This window comes from Carcharhinus amblyrhynchos, chromosome 19, assembly GCF_965287045.1.
Source record: "Carcharhinus amblyrhynchos chromosome 19, sCarAmb.v2.hapA, whole genome shotgun sequence".
Classification (NCBI taxonomy): Eukaryota; Metazoa; Chordata; class Chondrichthyes; order Carcharhiniformes; family Carcharhinidae; genus Carcharhinus; species Carcharhinus amblyrhynchos.
Genome location: NC_137342.1, coordinates 3,701,968 through 3,724,588, shown reverse-complemented (window position 1 = coordinate 3,724,588; position 22,621 = coordinate 3,701,968). Strand labels below are relative to the sequence as shown.

Below are 22,621 nucleotides of genomic sequence, written 5' to 3'. Positions count from 1 at the left end.
CTCCTCAACACTACCAAGACTCCTGCCCTTGATAGTGTACTCGTTCATCCCGTTGGTTCTGCCAAAATGGACGACTACGCATTTATCCGCGTTGAAGTCAATCTGCCACTTCTCCGCCCAGTCCTGCATCCTATTTATGTCCTGCTGCAACTTTTGCCATCCTTCCAGACCATCCACAACACCACCGACCTTCGTGTCATCAGCGAACTTACTTACCCATCCTTCCACTTCCTCATCCAGGTCATTTATGAAAATGACAAACAGCAAGGGTCCTAGAACAGATCCCTGGGGCACTCCACTGGTGACTGACCTCCATTCAGAAAAAGACCCATCCACAACCACTCTCTGCCTTCTGCAGGCAAGATGTGGGTATGCCGGCGTTGGACTGGCGTAAACACAGTAAAAAGTCTGACAACACCAGGTTTTAGTCCAACCTATTTATTTGATAACATACTCACAAGCTTTCGGGGTTAGCCCTTCGTCAGGTGAAGGGGCTAACCCCGAAAGCTTGTGAGTATATTATCAAATAAATAGGTTGGACTAAAACCTGGTGTTGTCAGACTTTTTACTGTGTTTCTGCAGGCAAGCCAGTTCTTGATCCACAAGGCCAAAGGCCCTTGGATCCCATGCCCTCTCACCTTCTCAAGAAGTCTTGCATGGGGGACCTTATCAAACGCCTTGCTGAAGTCCATGTACACCACGTCCACGGCACTTCCTTCGTCAATGTGTTCAGTCACATTATCGAAGAACTCAACTAGGCTCGTAAGGCACGACCTGCCCTTGACAAATCCATGCTGACTATTCCTGATCATGTCAAACCTCTCCAAATGGTCGTAAATCTTGTCCCTCAGAAGCCTTTCCATCTGCTTACCAACCACTGAGGTCAGACTCACCGGTCGGTAATTTCCCGGGCTATCTCTGTTCCCTTTCTTGAAAATAGGGACTACATCCGCAATCCTCCAATCTTCCGGAACCTCTCCCATCTCCATTGACGACGCAAAGATCATCGCCAGGGGCTCTGCAATCACTTCCCTCGCCTCCCACAGTATCCTGGGGTATATCCCATCTGGTCCCGGCGACTTATCAATCTTGATAGAATTCAAAAGTTCTAACACATCCTCCTCCTTAATATCCACAAACTCAATCTTTTCCATCTGCTGCAAATCCGTGGCAAAATCTCCCAGATCAGCTTCCACCGTGAATACTGAGGCAAAGTACTCGTTAAGCACCTCTGCCATTTCTTCTGGTTCCACACAGACCTTACCCCCTTCACCTTTTATAGGTCCTATCCCTTCTCTTCTCATCCTTTTACCTTTCACATATTTATAAAAGGCCTTGGGATTCTCCTTAATCTTACCCGCCAAGGTCTTCTCATGACCCCTTCTGGCTCTCCTAATTTCCCTTTTAAGCTCCTTTCTACAGTCCTTATACTCCTCTAGACCCTTAACCTCTCCGAGTTCCCTGAACCTTTTGTACACCTTCCCTTTCCTCATGGTACCATGGTACTGCCTCTGGGTGGTCTCCATGAAACACTATGAAACACTAATTGAGTTTTGGATAAGTTTGGTCAGTCAGACTGCACTGCTGTCTGGGGACTCGCCCAGGCCCATGGCTCCAGAATCCCTAAATCTCTCAGCTCTTTGGTGAATATTTAATCATCTCTCCTGATTCCTGCACCAACTTTCCTCATTTTGCCTCTCTAAAGCTGGTTAGGATAAAATAGCAGCATCAAATGTTGTAGATACTCAGCACCCTGGCATGAAGGAACTGGCTGACAACACTCAGGGTGGCTGCACCTCTTCTTCCGTCATTACGGGACCTGCCCTTTACCGTAATATCCCGACAACTCGCGCGGCAGACACGTGCCGCCCAGCGCCGCGCATGCGCGGCCGCCCTCTCCCGGCGGGCTCGACCCAAGATGGCGGAGCAGGCGGTGAGGGTGGAGGCCGGAGGCGGCGGAGAGGGAGCGGCTGACAGGCAGCAGCTGCTCAACGGCGGCCCGGAGGAGAAGGAGGACGAGGTGGCGGAGGAGAGCACCAAGAAGAAAAAGAAGAAGAAGAGGAAAGGCAAGGCCGGTAAGAAGAGGGTGAGAGGGAAGGCCGCGGCCCGGGGGGGAGTTCCCCCCACCCCCACTCCCCACCCCCACCCCCCACCCCAACTCCCCACCCCCACCCCTATCCCCCACCCCTATCCCCCACCCCAACTCCCCACCCCCACCACCCCCAACCCCACCATCCCCCCCCAACCCGACCCCATCAACTCCCCCACCCCAACTCCCCATCTCCCCATCCCCCCCAACTCCCCATCCCCATACTCCCCATCTCTCCCCCCCCACCCCATCTCTCCCCCCCCACCCCATCTCTCCCCCCCCACCCCATCTCTCCCCCCCACCCCATCTCTCCCCCCCAACTCCCTGCCCCATCCCCATTCCCCCCCCAACTCCCCATCCCCATTCCCCCCCCCAACTCCCCATCCTCATTTCCCCCCCCCAACTCCCCATCCTCATTTCCCCCCCCAACTCCCCATCCTCATTTCCCCCCCCAACTCCCCATCCTCATTTCCCCCCCCAACTCCCCATCCTCATTTCCCCCCCCAACTCCCCATCCCCATTCCCCCCCCCAACTCCCCATCCCCATTTCCCCCCCCAACTCCCCATCCCCATTTCCCCCCCAACTCCCCATCCCCATTTTCCCCCCCCAACTCCCCATCCCCATTTCCCCCCCCAACTCCCCATCCCCATTTCCCCCCCCCAACTCCCCATCCCCATTCCCCCCCCAACTCCCCATCCCCCCCCCCAACTCCCCATCCTCATTTCCCCCCCAACTCCCCATCCCCATTTCCCCCCCCAACTCCCCATCCCCATTTCCCCCCCCCAACTCCCCATCCCCATTTCCCCCCCCAACTCCCCATCCCCATTTTCCCCCCCAACTCCCCATCCCCATTTCCCCCCCAACTCCCCATCCCCATTTCCCCCCCCAACTCCCCATCCCCATTTTCCCCCCCAACTCCCCATCCCCATTTTCCCCCCCCAACTCCCCATCCCCATTTTCCCCCCCCAACTCCCCATCCCCATTTTCCCCCCCCAACTCCCCATCCCCATTTTCCCCCCCCAACTCCCCATCCCCATTTCCCCCCCCAACTCCCCATCCCCATTTCCCCCCCCAACTCCCCATCCCCATTTCCCCCCCCTACTCCCCATCCCCATTTCCCCCCCCAACTCCCCATCCCCATTCCCCCCCCCAACTCCCCATCCTCATTTCCCCCCCAACTCCCCATCCTCATTTCCCCCCCCAACTCCCCATCCTCATTTCCCCCCCAACTCCCCATCCCCATTTCCCCCCCCAACTCCCCATCCCCATTTCCCCCCCCAACTCCCCATCCCCATTTCCCCCCCCAACTCCCCATCCTCATTTCCCCCCCAACTCCCCATCCTCATTTCCCCCCCAACTCCCCATCCTCATTTCCCCCCCCAACTCCCCATCCTCATTTCCCCCCCAACTCCCCATCCCCATTTCCCCCCCAACTCCCCATCCCCATTTCCCCCCCCAACTCCCCATCCCCATTTTCCCCCCCCAACTCCCCATCCCCATTTTCCCCCCCCAACTCCCCATCCCCATTTCCCCCCCCAACTCCCCATCCCCATTTCCCCCCCCCCAACTCCCCATCCCCATCCCCACCACCCCCTGAACATCCCCCAAGACCACTAACTCCCCAGCTCCACCCCGGCAACCCCCCGACTCCACTAACTCCCCACCTCCACCCCGGCAACCACCCCACTCTGCGTCCCCCCTTCCACCCCCACGTTTCCCCCCCCCCCCCCAATCCACGTCCACCCCCCACCCCCATTCTGCCCACTGAACTAAAATCTCTGACCCTTCCAGGGATCATATCTCTCTATTGCCATCCTATTTATGTATTTGTCCAGATGCCCCTTTAAAGTCACTATCGTATCTGCTTCCACTATCTCCCCTGGTAGCGAGTTCCAGGCACCACCCTCTGTGTAATTAAAATCTTGCCTCCTACTTCTCCTTTAAACCTTGCCCCTCACACCTTAAGCCTGTGCCCTCTAATAATTGACTTCTACACTGGGAAAAAAGCTTCTGACTATCATTCTGTCCATGCCCCTCATAATCTTGTAGACTTCTATCAGGTCACCCCTCAATCTCAGTCATTCAGTGAGAACAAATCAAATTTCTTCAATCTGTCCTCATAGCTAATGCCCTCCATACCAGGCAACATCCTGTTAAATCTTTTCTGTACCCTGTCCAAAGCCTCCACATCTTTTTGGTAGTGTGGCAACCAGAATTGGAACACTATATTCCAAGTGCAGCCTAACTAAGGTTTTATAAAGCTGCAACGTGACTTGCCAATTTTTAAACTCAGTGCCCCGGCCGATGAATGCAAGCATGCTGTATGCCGCCTAGACTACCTTCTCCACCTCTGTTGCCACTTTCAGTGTCTTGTGTACCTGTACACTCAGATCTCTCTGCCGATCAATACTCTTAAGGGGTCTGCCATTTACTATATGGTTCCCATCTGTATTAGACCTTCCAAAATGCATTACCTCACATTTATCCAGATTAAACTCCACCTGCCATCTCTCCGCCCAAGTCTCCAACCAATCTAAACCCTGCAGTATTCTCTGACAGTGCTCATTGCTATCTGCAATTCTGCCAATCTTCATGTTGTGTGCAAACTTACTGATTAAACCATATAATATATACTTTTTATATGTATGTACACACACGCACAGCAAAGGTCCAAGCACCGATCCCTGAGGAACGCCACGAGTCACAGCCCTCTATTCAGAAATGCACCCTTCCACTGCTACCCTCTCTTCTATGATCGAACAAGTTCCGTATCCACCTTGCCAGCTCACCTCTGACCCCATACGACTTCACCTTCTGCACCAGTCTGCCATGAGGGACCTTGTCAAAGGCCTTATTGAAGTCCATGTAAACAACATCCAGTGCCCTACCCTTATCAACCATTTTTGTTCCTCGAAAAGCTCAAGTTCGTGAGACATGACCTTCCCTTCATAAAACCACGTTGCCTCTTGCTAATACGTCCACTTATTCCCAAGTGGGAGTAAATTCTATTTTGAAGAATCCTCTCCAATAATTTCCCTACTAAGGCTCAGTGGCCTGAACCAGCCTCTCATCCCATGTTGTTTAAATATTGAAAGCACGTTAAAGCGCTGCCACTTTGGTTTGAATCTCAGGAGACCAGTATGGCTATGTTTACACTATCTGATCCAGCTTTCCTATCTGGGTGGCAGGATTGAAGAAGCAGTGCTTCTCGTGCATGGTTCTTCCAGCCAGTTGTTTTAGCAGCGTAAACATCAGATTTCAGTACGTCGAACCTAGACAGGCACTGGTGTAAATATTTAACCTCTAAAGGAAAAGGTTACTTTGTGTAGAAGAATTATTTTAAAATATAAAGCCAAGTATAGGTGTTTATAAAGGTAAGCATATTTTAGGTTTCATCCAAGGAATTGTTCAATCTATCTTCACTGCCCTAACGTGGTTAAGGGAAATATCTACAATATCTATAATTTACTTGCTTCAGGTATAGCTTTATATTGATGGCTAGATGCAGCTCGAAATTTCTCGATGTCAAGACCCAATCATTACTTTGTTCCCTTCTGGTAGTTTCATAATACAACGATAATGGAGTTCTTCGCTAACTGTACAATTAATCGCCATCTATTAGCCTACAATAGTCCCAGGGAAATCCCTTGTGATGAAGAGGTTTGGAGATGATAGGTTTGAAATCTCCTGTTCCTTCCAATCATACTGCACTTATTGCATACCATGTCTCAAATCAATCCACCTCAAATCTTATTTCCTAAAGGAACTTAATTAATTTGCTTTTGAAAAGTTCAATATCATCTTCCACTATCTTAGATCATGTTTCGTAAATTGATCACAAGTTTAAACAATTTGTCGTGATCTGTGTAATCAGTTTAGCTCAGTTGGTTAGATGACTGGTTCGGGATGAAGAGTGACACCAGCAGTGCATGTTCAATTCCCGTTTCTTGTTATTCACAAAGGTCTGCTTTCTCAACCTTGCCTGACAGGTAGTGATCCTCGGGTTAAATCACCACCAATCAGCTCTTCCCCTCAAAGGGGAGAGGTGCCTGTGCTCACCTGAGGTCACTTTACCTTTAGTCTGAAAAACAACAATCCTACCTCCTCTCTCTCTGTGACTATGCCCAACTTACATCATCTCTCTCAGCTGGGGATCAGAAAGCACGAAGGTTTTCCCTAAAAGAAGGTGGGTTCCACTATGTGCCATACGTTATACTCAAAACATTTCCCAGGCAGCCTCAAAGACAGAGGGTCAATACACACAATTATATATGGAGATATTCCTGTTTGTAATGTTTAGGATTATGGAACAATATGGCTTTGCAATGAACATGCCAGAATACACTCCCTCCATCAATATTGTGTTTGATTATTTAAACTGAATTGTGCAAATAAAAAAAAATTGTTTAATTACACCCGTTTGTTAGTAAAAGATTCCCCTGCCAGTTCAGCAAAAAAAAATTTCCTCAATGGGAATCTCCAATACGAGTGCAATGTCAACCTATTGAAATGCTGTTACCGTGGCCTGATAACACCTTTACTGGTTAGTTACAGGATTAGATTATGACAGCGGCTTTGAACAAACTTGGGTTTAGAAGGGATGATCTAAATGAGGTGTTTGAAATGATAATGGAATTTTTGATTTAATTTGTTATAGTCATATGTATTAACATAGTGAAAAATATTCTTTCTTGCTCGCTATACAGACAAAACATACCGTTCATAGGGAAGGAAACGAGAGGGTGCAGAATATAGCGTTACAGTCATAGCTAGGGTGTAGAGAAAGATCAACTTAATGCAAGGTAAGTCCATTCAAAGGTCTGACAGCAGCAGGGAAGGAGCTGTTCTTGAGTCGGTTGGTATGTGACCTCAGACTTTTGTATCATTCCCCCGCAGGAAGAAGGTGGAAGAGAGAATGTCTGGGGTACATGGGGTCCTTAATTATGGTGGCTGTTTTGCCGAGGCAGTGGGAAGTGTAGACAAAGTCAGTGGATGGGAGGCTGGTTTGCGGGATGGATTGGGCTATATTCACGACCTTTGGTAGGTCCTTGCAGTCTTGGGCAGAGCAGGAGAAATACCAAGCTGTGATAGAAACTGTTGCCTCTGAAGAATCTTGAACAAGTGAGCATGGTTTTAACGCCATAACCAACAGATGAAATAGTCATGACTCAGTTGTCTACCTGAAACATCAGGTGATAGTAAGACAGATTGACAAAGGCTTTGAGTGATTCAGAGGAATGGGCCATGAAGAGCCTGAGAGGTTTAAGGAGGGAATTCCAGTCCTTAGGTACAAGGCGGCTGAACAGATAACCACCAAAAATGGAGCGATTAAAATAGGGAGTTCTGAAGAGACCAGAGTAAGAGCAGCACAGAAACCTAAGAGGGTGCTGGGGCTGGAGGACAGACAGAGCTGGGATGGTGCAGCAGTGGAGGGATTTGAAATTGAGAATTTTAAAATCAAGACCTTGCTTGACCAGGAGCCAGCATAGGTCAATGAGCACGGCGTGGTAGAGGAATAGGCCTTAGTGCGCATTAGGACATGGGCACAATGCTTTGGATGACCTCAAATTTACAGTGGATAGATCATGGCTAGCCAGCCAGAAAGGTGATGGAATAGTCTAGAGATAACGAATGAGGGCTTTGTCAGTAGGTGAGCCAAAGTATTTGTGAAGTTTGGCAATGGTATGGAGTAGAAATTGCCAGTCTTACTGATGGAGCAAATATGATTGCAATAAACTACAAAGGATCTTGAACAAAGCCCAGTCCATCATGTAAACCAGTCTCCCATCCAACAACTGACTACACTTTCTGCTGTCTTGGAAAAGCAGGCAGCATAATACAGGTAGCACAGTGGTTAGCATTGTTGCTTCACAGCTCCAGGGTCCTGGGTCACTGTCTGTGTGGAGTTTGCACATTCTCCTCATGTCTGCGTGGGTTTCCTCCGGGTGTTCCGGTTTCCTCCCACAGTCCAAAGATGTGCGGGTTAGGTTGATTGGCCATGCTAAGAAATTGCCCCTTAGTGTCCAGGGATGTGTAGGTTAGAGGGATTAGTGGGTATAATATGTAGGGATACAGAGCTAGGGCCTGGGTGGGATTGTGTTTGGTGCAGACTCGATGGGCCGAAGGGCCTCTTTCTGCACTGTAGGGTTCTATGATAATCAAGGATCCTACACACACCCCAGACATTCTCCACCTTCTTTCTTCAGGAAAAAGATACAAGTCTGACGACACATACCAACTGACTCAAGAAGAACAATGTTCTTCCCTGCTGCCATCAGACTTTTGAATGGACCTACCTTGTATTAAGAAAAATCTTTCTCTACAACCTAGCTCTAACTGTAGCAATCCATTCTGCATTCTCTTGCTTCCTTCTCTATGAATGGTATGGTTTGTCTGCGCAAGAAACAATACTTTTCACTGTACCCTGATATACGTGACAATAAATTAAATCAAAATATGAGGCTGAAAGCTTAACTTGGGATCAGATTTAATAAAGGTTACAAGCAAACAGGCTTGCTCTCAGATTGTGCCTGAGAGAGATGGAATTGGTAACAAGCGAATGGAGTTTGGAGCAGGGACTGCAAGCAATGGCTTAATTCTTCCCAAAATTTGATTTTGGGAATTTTCTTTTCAACCAGCACTAGATGTCAGATAAGCAGTCTGAGACAGGTGGTGGTGTGGTAGGAAAACTAACCGTGCTTTCAGGTGGTGTTGCGGTGGGGGACAGCCAGTATTTGAGATGGCAGGGTGGGGTGGGAGGGGGGCAAGGATTGATCTTGGGGAACATCAGAGGTAACAGTGAGGAAGCAGGAAGAGAGAACTTGACAACAGATACTCTGGCTACTAATATTTTAGAAAATAATGGAACCAGGTGAGAGCTGTGTGACCCAGCTCGAGAACAGTGGGCAGGCATTTGAGGAGGATGGTATGGTCAGACCATGTCAAAAGGCTGTAGACAGGTCAAGAAGGACAAAGAGGGGTAAGTTTACCTTAATTACAGTCACATCATCAGTAACTTTGACAAGAGCTGTTTGCTTAATTCCCCTTAATCTAATGACAATCACTTATTCCATTGCTTTGAGACAGCAAAGAGCAAACATTTTGTGTAGGCCAGTGCCACTCTTATTTTCTAGAAATGGGGAACAGTGAATTTTGAATGGATTTCCTGTTATAGTGTCATGGGAAGAGCAGATGTGCACATCTCTTGCACCTTTTAATTAGTGATTACAAGGTATAAATGTGCAGCAGGAGCAACAATAAGTGGAATGTGCTTGTGTTTGGTGTTAGCTGCAGGCATCAGCTGTCTCCAGTTCACCAAAGTTACAGAGCTGCTAGGAACTAACCTGCGTAACTTGTTCTCCCAAGGGCTGCAAAATGAGTGTGAGAAAGAATCTGCAGGAGTTGATCAAGTAGCAAAACAGCTGGAAAAGCAGGTTCTCGAGGACAAGGAAAAAGAGGAAGATGGAGAAGAAGGCAAGTGGATTGTTGAAGGAATCTGTGCTGAATGTTTTAGGCTATGAAGGAATACACTTGTTGATTTGAACCTCATTTGCCCAACAGAAGGAGATGGTGAAGGAGAAAGCTCTGCAGCTAAGAAGAAGAAGAAAAAGAAAAAGAAGAAAGGACGTGAGTGGGCTTTGAATACTCTGAGAAAGTTGTTATGGCAATTTGGGTTCAGTGGGCTCTAAACAGGATCTCACCTGAATAAGTACATGGAAATACACAGCGCCAAGCAGACCATTCAGCCCAGACAATCCGTGTTGGCAATTGTGCACAGTATGTGTATGACTAGTTCAGTTTCTGATCAGTGGTAACCCCAGGATGTTGATTGTGGGGGATTCAGTGATTCTAACACCATTGACAGTGGTTTGTTATGCTCATGTTGAAGCCTTGCAACACCAGGTTAAAATCCAACAGGTTTATTTGGTAGCAAAAGCCACTAGCTTTCGGAGCGCTGCTCCTTTGTCAGGTAAGTGGGAGTTCTGTGAAGGAGTTCTATGAACCTGACGAAGGAGCAGCGCTCTGAAACCTAGTGGCTTTTGCTACCAAATAAACCTGTTGGACTTTAACCTGGTATTGTGAGACTTTATACTGTGTTTACCCCAGTCCAACGCCGGCATCTGCATATCACACTTATGTTGGACATGGTCATTGCCTGGCGCTTGTGTGGCACAAATGTTGCTTGCCACTTGTCAGCTGAAGTTATAGAATATAGGTGAGCAGGTCAGGTTAAATACAAACCAGCAATGAACAAATTAGATGATAGAGCAAGCCTGAAGGGCCAAGTGACCTTATGTTCCTCTATTATGAAACAGACGGGCATATGGGCGGCACGGTAGCACAGTGGGTTAGCACTGCTGCTTCACAGCTCCAGGGTCCTGGGTTCGATTCCCGGCTCGGGTCACTGTCTGTGCACATTCTCCTCGTGTCTGCGTGCATTTCCTCCGGGTACTCCAGTTTCCTCCCACAGTCTAAAGATGTGCGGGTTAGGTTGATTGGCCATGCTAAGAAATTGCCCCTTAGTGTCCAGGGATGTGTAGGTTAGAGGGATTAGTGGGCAAAATATGTAGGGATTTGGAGGGAGGACCTGGGTGGGATTGTGTTCGGTGCAGACTCGATGGGCTGAAGGGCCTCTTTCTGCACTGTAGGGTTCTGTGATTCTTAATGCAACTCAAAGTTTTACACAAACAATTATTAAGATGCTTTTATCTGTGAACAGCAAAAGTTCAGACAGATCCTCCTTCCATTCCGATTTGTGAGCTGTTCCCTTCTGGTGTATTTCTTAAAGGACAAGAATGTGAATATCCACCTTTACAGGATGGGTAAGTCCTTCATCCAAATACTAATCAGTCTTTGTGTGTGTGTATTTGAAACTGGACAATGCTTACAAGAAGTTTGACCATGATCCTCGCACTTGTGTTATCAGAACCCTGCAGTCAGCGGGGAGATGAGAATATAACGCCATCATTGTATTTGAAGCTTTAGGAAGATTACTTCTGGAACAGAAAATTCAATGGCATTTAATAAAGCTCACAATTATTGATGTGTACGGCTGCGTGAAAGTAGGAGTAAGTCTACAGCGCAATCCATGCAAATCAAAATTGGAGTTTGAGCCTATTTATTTGCCTTTGCCAAGAAATTTATTCTAACAAATTTTGTTAAATGAATTGCTTTGTTTTGCCCTTGTACACGCTATCTGGAAGCAGTTGATATGGTGAATTTAAATTAGATTCCGATAAAACAAAGTATTTTCAAAAAGTGATTGTGAAGGGTGCAATAAATTCATGTCTCCAAAGAATGTAGTGCCTCTTTTTAATTAATGACTTGCAGGCAACCCATGCCGAGCTTGCTTTATTGGAGCCTTGCAACAACATCTAAATGATTATAGTACCAGTCACTTAGGTAAAACTCTTTGAGGCCAAGTGATAAAATCTGCTTAATGGGATTGTAAGTCATAAAATGATTTGCATTCGGATAATTGTGGTGATGAAGGTTAAGGTCCAAAACAGCAATTTTAATTGCCAGTTGAATTTTTTTTTGCGTTTCTTTCTCATAATTCATGATTTAGCCTGAAATGTATATTGATATCTTCTGCCTTTTGGAGAGGTGAGGTTGAACTGAACTGTTCATCCCCTACCTGGCATAACCAGGGGAGACTGGAAGTATAATGTGAAATTTCAGTTCGGTGTGTTTGGAAGCAGCTTCATTTATAACAAAGGGATATTAGTTATAATGCCTGTTGACCTCCTTTACAGCTGGCCAGTTCTGATAGGATCGGTAATCTTTAATCTCTTTCCCCTCACCACTCCTGACATTCAGACGTACATCTGCTTGGCGCATGACAAGTGAAGAGAAGAAGGTGTTGAACCAAGCCAGTGAGGAGATCTGGAGCGATTTCAGGCAAGCAGCTGAAGCACACAGACAAGTGCGCAAATACGTCAGGAGCTGGCTGAAGCCAGGCATGACCATGATTGAGATCTGGTAAGTGAAAAGTCTTGCTATTGTTGATGAACAGGGGCTGCACTGTTGTCGTGGCTGCGTTACTGGACCAGCAGTCCAAAATCCACGTGTTCAAATTCCACTCGAGCAGTTTGAGGACTTAACTTCCAGTTTTAAAAAAATATATTGGTAAAAGTGAGTGTGAAACTGTCAGAATTCTCATGCAAACCTAATGGATCACTAAAACCCTTTAGAAAGGACAGCTGTTATCCTCTGCTCCCCTTTGTGGAGGCCCTCACGTTCTGAGAAATCATAGAAACCTTACAATACAGGAGGAGACCATTTGGCCCATCAAGTCTGCGCCGACAATCGCACACAGGCCCTATTCCCCGTAACCCCACATATTTGCCCCGCTAATCCCTCTGATCTATGCATCCTGGGACACTAAGGGGCAATTTAGCGTGGCCAAGCATCTAACCCACACGTCTTTGGACTGCAAATCATTCTGAGAATGAGATTTGAAAGAAACTGTTTGCTGCTCTATTTTTCCTGTTAGAAGCAGGAATGAGAAGTGCCTGATCTTTGGGGAGCAGGAGGGAAAGTGGAACTGATCCACTTCAGATCAGCCATGATCTTATTGAATGGCAGGGCAGGCTCGAGGGGCTAGATGGCCTACTCCTGCTCCTATTTATGTTCTTATGTTCTCCTGTCTAGAAGTTGTCTGATGCTGAGGTCACAATAGCCAAAATTTGTGTAAAGCAAGAGTGCTGATTGTTCTGATCTCCAATCTAGATCATCATGGAACACTGATATTGATGTGGTTACTCTCTGATTTTACCAGATTGTTTTTCTTTAATAAAGTTTATAGTCCAATATATTCAATTGGAACCCTATTGAGCAGGAAACATATAGTTGGCAGTGTGCAAACTGCAGATATTATTGCCTTTGCTTTTGTGTGCTTCATGTTCCATCTAACAGGCTATGGTAGCATAGTGGTGATGTTGCCAAACCAGTAATCCAGAGACCTGGACTAATGATCCTGAGACTTCAGTTCAAATCCAACTGTGTTTGCTGGGAATTTAAATTCAATTAATAAATCTGGTGTGAAAAGTTAATATCTGCAACAGTGACTGTGAATGTTGTAAAAACCCCATGTGGTTCACTAATGTTCTTCAGGGAAGGAAATCTGCTGTCCCTACCTGTTCTGGCCTACACGTGATTCCAGACTTGCAGTGATGTGATTGACCCTTAACTGCTCTCTATAATGGGCTCATAAGTCACTCAGTCCAAGGATAATTAAGCATGGGCAACAATGCTGGCCGTGCCAGTGTCACTCCTATCCTGTCAATGATTTTTTTTAAAAATAGTCATACTTTTGGATGCAAAATCTTAAAAAATCAAATCTGAAATAAGGGCAGAAGATGTGAGGCACGCAGCAGGTCTGTCAGGATTTGAAAAGCTGATCCTTTACACTTGAAACTTGAAAGATTCTTTTCTGTACTTTGACCCTACGACCTTCCTGACCCGATGAAATCAGTGAGGCTCATGAACTAACTGTTAACGTGGTGCAGGGTTGCTGTGCGATACCTTTGTGTCAGGAGGAAAGAATAACAGCAAACTTTCATTTTACAGTGAAAAGCTGGAAGATTGTTCCCGCAAATTGATTAAAGAGAATGGATTGAGTGCTGGCCTGGCTTTCCCAACAGGCTGTTCCCTCAACAACTGTGCAGCTCACTACACACCCAACGCGGGAGACCCAACAGTGCTCCAGTACGATGATGTCTGTAAAATTGACTTTGGAACCCACATCAATGGTTGGCCAGATTTTATTTTAGGCTGGAGTTTCTGAAATGTTTCAAGTCTCTTAATATTTTATTTTGGTAAATGTTTCTTTTTCCTCCACAGGTCACATTATTGACTGTGCTTTCACTGTTGCATTTAACCCCAAATATGACAAGCTTATAGAAGCTGTTAAAGATGCTACTAACACTGGTATCAAGGTAAGCTCAAAATAGGAAATAAAAGTTGTAAGTGCTGGAATTGAAATCGGAGAGCATAAATGCTTTGCAGGTTGGAGAGAACAGGCGTGTTAATACTTCAGGCAGGATGAACCGTTTTGTCAGAACTGGAACTGGAAACATTCACTGCTTCGTTCTGTCATCTGTTGAGTGTTTTGTGTGTTCTGTTTTTGTAATTAAATTAAGAATATGTTTAACCCATTTTCCACAGCCAAGATAATGCTTCTGCTGACCTCGTTGTGCAGATATCGTCATGTTGTTAATGACCATGTTTTCAGAAACTAGTGATTAATTATAGTGAGATTTGTGCAGTGACCTTTTAACCTGACTAGAGCTCCAGTCAGTTGGGGACCTGCATTGAATAGACCTGAAAATTTGGAAATAATTTACATTTTAGCAGAGCTTGAATTAGTTCTGGATGAATACATGGGATTTAATGGGATTGGGAGTTACAGATAGTTCTATGGCTTGGTAGGTATAGATGTGATTGGTGCAACTTGTGGGCCGAAGGGCCTGTTTGTGCTGTAGTGTTCTATGTTTTAGTTCAGATTAAATATTCTTTCCCCAGTCAGGTATGCCCAAACTGGCTCTGTTGGTAACGTTGCCAGTTGTCTCAAAAGATATAAAGTCCGTCCAGGTTAGTAAGTAGAAAGTGGGTTTGACTCTAGATGACCTGTCCTGACAATATTGAGGAAATAAAACACAATTGAAGGTGCCACTGAACAAGAGGCATCATACAGTATTCTCCTGGGAGCCTGTGTAGCTCCTTTTATGTTTCCAGTACAGTTTAATTACCCTTCAGAGTTTGCACAGCATCACTCCTAACAGCAATACTACTGTTTGCCAAATTAATTGCAAATTATATTTGGTGAGAAGGAAAACTGAGATTTGATTTTTAACAATCAGCCATTTTTGGGAAAATAAGGCAGTTGAATAGATCTGACAGCATCTGTGGAGAGTGAATAGGGCCAACGTTTTGAGTGTGGATAACCCTTCGATGTAGCTGATGATGGGTCATTTGGACTCAATGTTGGGTGGGATTTTACTGCCTCGCTTATCCCAGAACTGTAAAATCCAGCCCAAGGTCAACAGACCTTCCCATTGTCTGCCCCTTGCCCACTCTGATTCCCATGGCAGGCAGGAATAGCCATTGGCTCTACTCTCTCTCCACAGACGCTGTCGTACCTGCTGAGATTTTCCAGCATTTTCTGTTTTTGTTCCAGATTCCAACATCTGCACTGTTTTGCTTTTATGTCCCATTGTTTTACAGGAAGCTCTCTTCATAACATGTATATTAATTTGACATCTCAAACCATACACTGTATAAAACTCAGGCTGTGGCCTTTTCATTATATTGTGGATGGAGTTTCTGTGGTTCAGAGAGCTGGACTATGCCCTGTTCCTATGGGCTTCCATAGCTGAGACTTTACCTAATGAGTCTCCAAAGTAGCGTAGACCATTCTGAGATGTAAGGTTTGTTTTAATAGAAATTATGCTTTTGTTTATTACTCGAATCTTAATGTTCTTTATTTTAGAATGCAGGAATTGATGTTCGCCTTTGTGACATTGGTGAATCCATCCAGGAAGTCATGGAGTCCTATGAAGTTGAAATTGATGGCAAAACATATCAAGGTATCAGCTGGATGTGGCGACTATTTGCATTACATTGGAGCATTATTTTCTTTGTCCATCTCCTGACCAGCTGCACTGAGAGCATTTGTAGCACTGCCGTCGTCAGCCCATTTTGGCTCAAACCTGGCTCGGCACAGTAGCACAGTGGTTAGCACCGCTGCTTCACAGCTCTGGGGTCCTGGGTTCGATTCTCGGCTCGGGTCACTGTCTGTGTGGAGTTTGCACATTCTCCTCGTGTCTGCGTGGATTTCCTCTGGGTTCTCTGGTTTCCTCCCACAGTCCAAAGATGTGTGGGTTAGGTTGATTGGCCGTGCTAAGAAATTGCCCCTTAGTGTCTAGGGATGTGTAGGTTAGAGGGATTAGTGGGTATAATATGTAGGGATATGAGGGTAGGGCCAGGGTGGGATTGTGTTTGGTGCAGACTCGATGGGCTGAAGGGCCTGTTTGTGCACTGTAGGATTCTATGATTCTTATAGGTCTGTGGAGCTTAGAAACTCATTGAGTGTCTTTAACTAGCTGAATCCTTACTTAGCCCCTGGTCAAGGTTTCATTTAAGTTCTGGACCTGACTGTTCATTGCATTCAAACACCTATCCTGCTGCTAGAGTGAAGACTTTCTAGATGTATTGAAATGTACATCACTGGTCCAAGCTCCATTCTAACCTCCATAACATCGCTCGATTTTATATCTCTACTCAACTGCTGCTGAAATCCTCACCAGTGCCTTCATCAGCTTGTCTATTCCAGTGTGCTTTTGTTCGACCTACTGCGAACTTTAAGTCATCCAAAACTCCATTCCACGTGTCTTAACTTGCAGCAAGTCCTGGTACCTGAATGTCTCTGCGTACTATCCTGTCAAGCAACATCTTCATTTTAAAATGCTCATCCTTGTTTTCAAATCCCTCCAGCACTCACCCCTCTCACTATTATCTCCTCCAGGTCTATGACTCCATTAATTCTGGACTCTTGTGCATTCCCAGTCACCATTACTCCAATATCGGTGGTCGTGTTTTCAGTTACCTGGATTTTAATCTCTGAAATTCCCTCCCTAAACTTTTCTTTCTCTCTGCCTCACTTCCCTTTTTTTACAGTGCTCCTTGAAACGTACCTCTTTGACGAAGCTTGTGATTAGTTGACCCTCCCTAAATGGCTGGGGGGTCATATTTTGTTTTATAATGCCTCTGTGGAACATCTTGGAATTATAAAATGTTTTCTATCAAGTGTATGCTCCCCAGAGCCTTCTGCAAAGTTTGACTGATTTATATCTTACCAGTGAAACCAATCCGCAACTTGAATGGGCATTCCATTGGACAGTACAGGATACACGCAGGGAAAACTGTTCCAATTGTTAAAGGTGGAGAAGCAACCAGAATGGAGGTAAAAGACAATAAATTCCATTCTTTATTCAATTTCTTAACCTGTCACAGAGGGTGTGTCAACAATGGAATCTAGGGTGACACAGTGGTTAGCACTGATGCCTCAGCACCAGGGACCTGGGTTCAACAGAACTAGAGGGAACAGCCTCAAAATAAGGCGGGGGGGCAGTTTACATCGGAGTTGAGGTGGAACTTCTTCACTCAAAGGGTGGGGAATCTCTGGAATTCTCTGCTCATTGAAGTGGTGGAGGCTACCTCGCTGAATGTATTTAAGTCACGGGTAGATAGGTTTCTGATAGACAGGGGAATTAAGGGTTATGGGGAGAAAGCGGGAAAGTGGAACTGATCCACTTCAGATCAGCCATGATCTTATTGAATGGCGGGGCAGGCTCGAAGGGCTAGATGGCGTGGGCTCGTTGGGCCGAAGGGCCTGTTTCCCGTGCTGTGTTGTTCTTTGTTCTTTGTTCCTGCTCCTATTTCTTATGTTCTTAATTCCTGGTTCGGGTCACTGTCGTTGGTGAGTTTACACGTTTTCCCCCTGTCTGTGTGGGTTTCCTCCCACAGTCCAAATGTGTGCTGCTTTGTTCGTGTTTGGTGAAGAAAGTACTTAACTTCTGCCCTTCTTTATTTCCTGAAATGGTTGCGATCTCAATGTCTTGGGGAAATATGTCATTTAGTTCTCTGCTGTGTCTTGCTGCACTGTTAGATCTAACATTCTGTGCATTAAAAGTCTTTCTTTGAGTGAGTGTGGGAAATTGAGATTTAAAGCCTGGGTCATTTCTTATCTAGGAAGGAGAGGTGTATGCGATAGAGACTTTTGGCAGCACAGGAAAAGGAATTGTTCACGATGACATGGACTGTTCGCACTATATGAAGAACTTTGATGTTGGCCATGTACCGATAAGGTAAGCATGTGGCCAATAGAAACCCAACATACATTTTCAACATTGTTTTAATTCAGGCCCAACCATCTTTAGCTGTTTCATTCATGATCTTAAGGTCAGAAGTGGGAATATTCATAGATGACTGCACGATGTTCAGTACCATTCAAAATTCCTCAGATACTGAAGCAATCAGTGTACGTATACAGCAAGAACTGAACAAAGTCCAGGCTTGGGCTGGTAAATGACATTCACCTCACACAAATACCAGGCATTGGCCATCTCCGCAAGAGAGAATGTAGCTATTGCCCCATGACATTCAATCACATTACGTTGTTGAATCCCACGGGGTTGGGGGGTGGTAATCATTGACCAGAAACTGAACTGGGACTGGACCAGCCATATAAATGCTGTGGTTACAAGAACAGGTGAGAGGCTGGGAATTCTGCAGCGTGTGACTTATCTCCTGATTCCCCAAAGTCTGTCCACGATCTACAAGGTGCAAGTATGAGGGAATACTCTCCATTTGCCTGGACGCGTGCAGCTTCAGCAACTTGACAAGCTTGATACCATCCAGGGCAAAGCAGCTCATCCAGCACCTTCAGCATCCACTTACTGCACCACAGTGGCAGCCGTGTGTAACACCTTTGAAGATGCACTGCAGCAACTCACCAAGGCTGCTCCAACCTCTACCACCTAGAAGAATGAGGGCAGCAGATGCATTAGTACACCACCACATTCAGGTCCCCTTCCAAACCACCATCCTGACTTGGAAATATAGAACATTCCAGCGCAGTACAGGCCCTTCGGCCCTCAATGTTGCGCCGACCAGTGGAACCAATCTAATGACCCTCTTACCTGAACTATTCCAATGTTATCCATACGCCTATCCAATGTCCATTTGAAAACCCATAATATATCACCATTCCTTCACTGTCACTGGGTCAAAACCCTGCAACTCCCTCCCTAACAGCACTGTGGGTGTACCTACACCATAGGGACTGCAGCAGCTCAATAAGGCAGCTCACCACCAACTTCTCGAGGGCAGTTAGGGATGGGCAATAAATACTGGTCTGGACAGTGACACCCACATCCCCAGAACAAAAAAGAATTGAAATGCCTTGATATGGTAAGCAGGCTTTGTGTTCTTGGTAATCTTTGTCTCAGTCAGGTAGTAAAATGTAACCATTTCACTGTCTCTGTGTAGGAAAACTGTGGATCAATACTGTCACAGTGGATCAGTACTGACTGTGATGAACTGCTTATGTTTTAGCGTGTTAGCGTGGATAGAGGATTGGTTGTCAAATAGGAGGCAGAGAGTGGGGGTCAACGGGTGCTATTCGGATTGGCGGATGGTGACTAGTGGAGTGCCCCAGGGGTCGGTGCTGGGGCCTCAGCTATTTACCATTTATATAGATGATCTGGAGGAGGGAACCGAGTGTAGGGTGTCGAAATTTGCTGATGACACCAAGATTGGGGGAAAGGCAAATTGTGCAGAGGGTGTGGAAAGTCTGCAGAAGGATCTAGATAGGCTGGGCGAATGGGCCAGGAAATGGCAAATGGAATTTAATGTTGGCAAGTGTGAGGTGGTCCACTTTGGTAGGAAGAATGGTAGGAAGGACTATTACTTACGTGGCGAAAAACTGCAGCAGGCGACGGTGCAGAGGGACCTCGGGGTCCTTGTGCATGAGTCGCAAAAACCCAGCTTGCAGGTGCAGCAGGTGGTCAGGAAGGCGAATGGGATGCTGGCCTTCATAGCGAGGGGGATTGAATATAAAAGTAGGGAGGTCTTGCTGCAGCTGTATAGGGCATTGGTGAGGCCGCAGCTGGAGTACTGTGTGCAGTTTTGGGCGCTGCACCTGCGCAAAGATATTTTGGCCTTGGAGGGAGTGCAGAGGAGGTTTACTAGGCTGATACCGGAGTTGAGGGGGTTGAGCTATGAGGAGAGGCTGAATAAACTGGGCTTGTACTGGTTAGAGTTTAGAAGAATGAGGGGAGATCTCATTGAGACGTATAAGATGATGAATGGGATGGATAGGATAGAGGTGGAGAGACTCTTCCCGCTCAAAAAAGACAGTAGGACTAGGGGGCACAGCCTCAAGATAAAAGGGGGGCGGTTCAGAACGGAGTTGAGGAGGAACTTCTTCACTCAAAGGGTGGTGAATCTCTGGAATTCTCCGCCCGTTGAAGTGGTGGAGGCTGCCTCGCTAAATATTTTTAAGACGCGAGTTGATGGGTTTTTGATGAGAGGGGATTAAGGGTTATGGGGAGAAAGCGGGAAAGTGGAACTGAGCAGTGACAGATCAGCCATGATCTTATTGAATGGCGGGGCAGGCTCGAAGGGTTAGATGGCCTACTCCTGCTCCTATTTCTTATGTTCTTATGTTCTTTAACAGCCAGCTCTTAATATTCCCATCTGTAATGAACACACTTGTACTCTAAATGAGTTGATGGAGACACGTTAGGGTTATAGTTATTCCGTTGGAGGGAAAAGCTGATCCCTTGACATCAAATCCTAGGGTTGAGCTGGGTTCTTCTGCACAATTCACCCAAAATTGGCAAAGATTGCAGAATGTTTAAACGTAAATTACATTCTGAGCAATTTGAGTTCCTGTTTAAAAAAAAATTCTCATGAGAAAATGGCTGTGCATCCAGATTGAGTGATTCACCATTTCAAACTTGTACTAAGTTTACCTGTTTGCCAACCCTCGGGAAAGCTCTGCGTAAGTTTTATATTGTTTTTAGGTGCAAGCATACAAAAATTTTGAATATAATGTTGGTTTTGTTAAGTATACCAATGTAACTAGCAAATAGTTAGTGTCATTTCATTAAGTATCAGTGGTGATTGTTAAAATATTTTTGTGATGAACCAATTTCAGTGCATTCTAAAATGCTGCTGGATTGCACTAGTTCAGGACAGATTGTATTCCACGATTATGAAGTGTGTTTGTGTGGGAACTCAGTGTTCAATCGCTGATTTCACCAAAGTAGAAACTCTACATGTAACTGCTCAAAGTAGAATAGGAACCTTTTTGGATAATGTAGTGATGCTTCCTCTGGAACACACACCAGAGAAAAAAAGGCTTGAACTCAATTAAAATGGATAATTTAAAATGATTGCATTTACTGACTCGGCTGCTGTTAGTTTTACTGCTAAATGAGTGACATCTGGGTTGATGCTGAATGATTGCTCCAGCCTTGTCCGGCAACCCATTTTTAACTATTGAGACAGATCGGTTCCTTATTAAATGGATTAATTAATGTTTGTTGTGCTGTATTTCTCCAGGCTTCCAAGAGCAAAACATCTCCTCAATGTTATCAATGAGAACTTTGGGACCCTTGCTTTCTGCCGCCGGTGGCTAGACCGCTTGGGTGAGAGCAAATACCTCATGGCCTTGAAGAATCTGTGTGATCTGGGTATAGTGGACCCATACCCTCCGCTGTGTGATATCAAAGGCTCATACACGGCACAGTTCGAGCACACAATCCTGCTTCGCCCAACGTGTAAAGAGGTTGTGAGCCGTGGGGACGATTACTGAGTACATCTCTGGTTTGACTTTGCTGTGCTTGGAGAGGCTGTGAGAATGGTTTCACCTGCATCGTTCTACCAGCTTGTTTTAGTATGGACCGGGTTTACGTTTGCCATGTTTTAGAGGTTGGCACTAGTGAGGAAGAGATTGTATTTCCACCTACCACAAAAAAAAATTTAATAAAAGGTTTCTGAAGTCTAGAAGCTTTTGAATGTTGATGGGACTTTCTCCTTACGCTTACCTGCTGATGGATTAATATAGAACATAACTAAATACTGGCATCTCCAAGTGGATTGTGATACCTCCCCTTCAAAATTGTCTGCTGCTGGATTAATGCAGAAAGTCTAATCGGGTACTGACATTTCAGGAGCATGGGGTGCTGCTTGCTGTAAAATAAATAAATGCACCTCCTATATGAAGAGTTCTACTTTCCCCAATATTTCACAGAGGCTCTTTTTTATAGAAAATGGTGTTGAATATAACTTATGCCAATGCCTGCACTCTTTATTCTATCTTCTAAATTCTCTGGCAAACAATTTAATAAAAATGAAAATTAATTTCAAGTGTGCTGTTACCGGCTGTAATTGTCTTTAAAGACGTCACAATGGACAGGATGCAATGCCCAAGGAAAAGGAAATACGTGTGTGTCTTTCTGCCATTTATTAACTGTTTGTATACCGACTCAGTTACAACCAGAGGTTTATTCTGGGCCTCCAAGCAGATACAGTACCTGTCAGGACAGCCAGTGAGGTTTGTAAATCACTCTCTCAATTGTTTTTGCAAAGTAATTCTTGTGATTTCTCTGCTGCTGAATCCAGGCCCTTTAATTCCCCACGTTCTGGAGTTCATAATCTGTCCCTCACCAATAGTGGAACGTCCTTTGCCAACACTGGAATGGGCTGCAGTAGAAGCCTGTGCACTGTGAAAGTTGGAGCCTTGTATTTTAACACTGGTGAAATGCTATGTTAGAGGACTGGGAGTTTGATGGAATTTGTAAGCACTAGTTAAATTAAAAAGCTTTCAAACCATTCAAGAGTGGGCTGTGTGAATGTTCACTAATTCATTCTCTGGAAAATGTAGATACTCAGTGCAGTAGACGTCAAAACTGATGGCCTGCTCCAAGCTCCAGATAACAACAAAATGGTGCACTTAGAGA

At 45.6% G+C, this 22,621-nt stretch overlaps 1 protein-coding gene across 1 annotated transcript; it reads left to right on the top strand.

The window, feature by feature from the left end:
* Nucleotides 1-1,887: 1,887 nt before the first annotated feature.
* Nucleotides 1,888-22,028, top strand: metap2a (methionyl aminopeptidase 2a). Its single transcript, XM_080207138.1, has 11 exons — nucleotides 1,888-2,075; nucleotides 9,456-9,563; nucleotides 9,651-9,716; nucleotides 10,810-10,912; nucleotides 11,910-12,071; nucleotides 13,662-13,843; nucleotides 13,935-14,029; nucleotides 15,583-15,679; nucleotides 16,952-17,055; nucleotides 17,844-17,959; nucleotides 21,222-22,028. Exons 1-11 carry the CDS (start codon nucleotides 1,919-1,921, stop codon nucleotides 21,472-21,474), a joined length of 1,443 nt encoding a protein of 480 aa, XP_080063264.1. The 5' UTR covers nucleotides 1,888-1,918; the 3' UTR covers nucleotides 21,475-22,028.
* The last annotated feature ends 593 nt before the right edge of the window (nucleotides 22,029-22,621 follow it).

What these genes read in the sequence shown, in the direction of transcription:
- metap2a (XM_080207138.1), top strand. Translation starts at nt 1,919, where the DNA reads ATGGCGGAGCAGGCGGTGAGGGTGGAGGCCGGAGGCGGCGGAGAGGGA. An exon ending in CTACTAACACTGGTATCAAG is followed by an intron (nt 14,030 to 15,582) that starts GTAAGCTCAAAA and finishes TCTTTATTTTAG; the next exon opens with AATGCAGGAATTGATGTTCG. An exon ending in TGATGGCAAAACATATCAAG is followed by an intron (nt 15,680 to 16,951) that starts GTATCAGCTGGA and finishes ATATCTTACCAG; the next exon opens with TGAAACCAATCCGCAACTTG.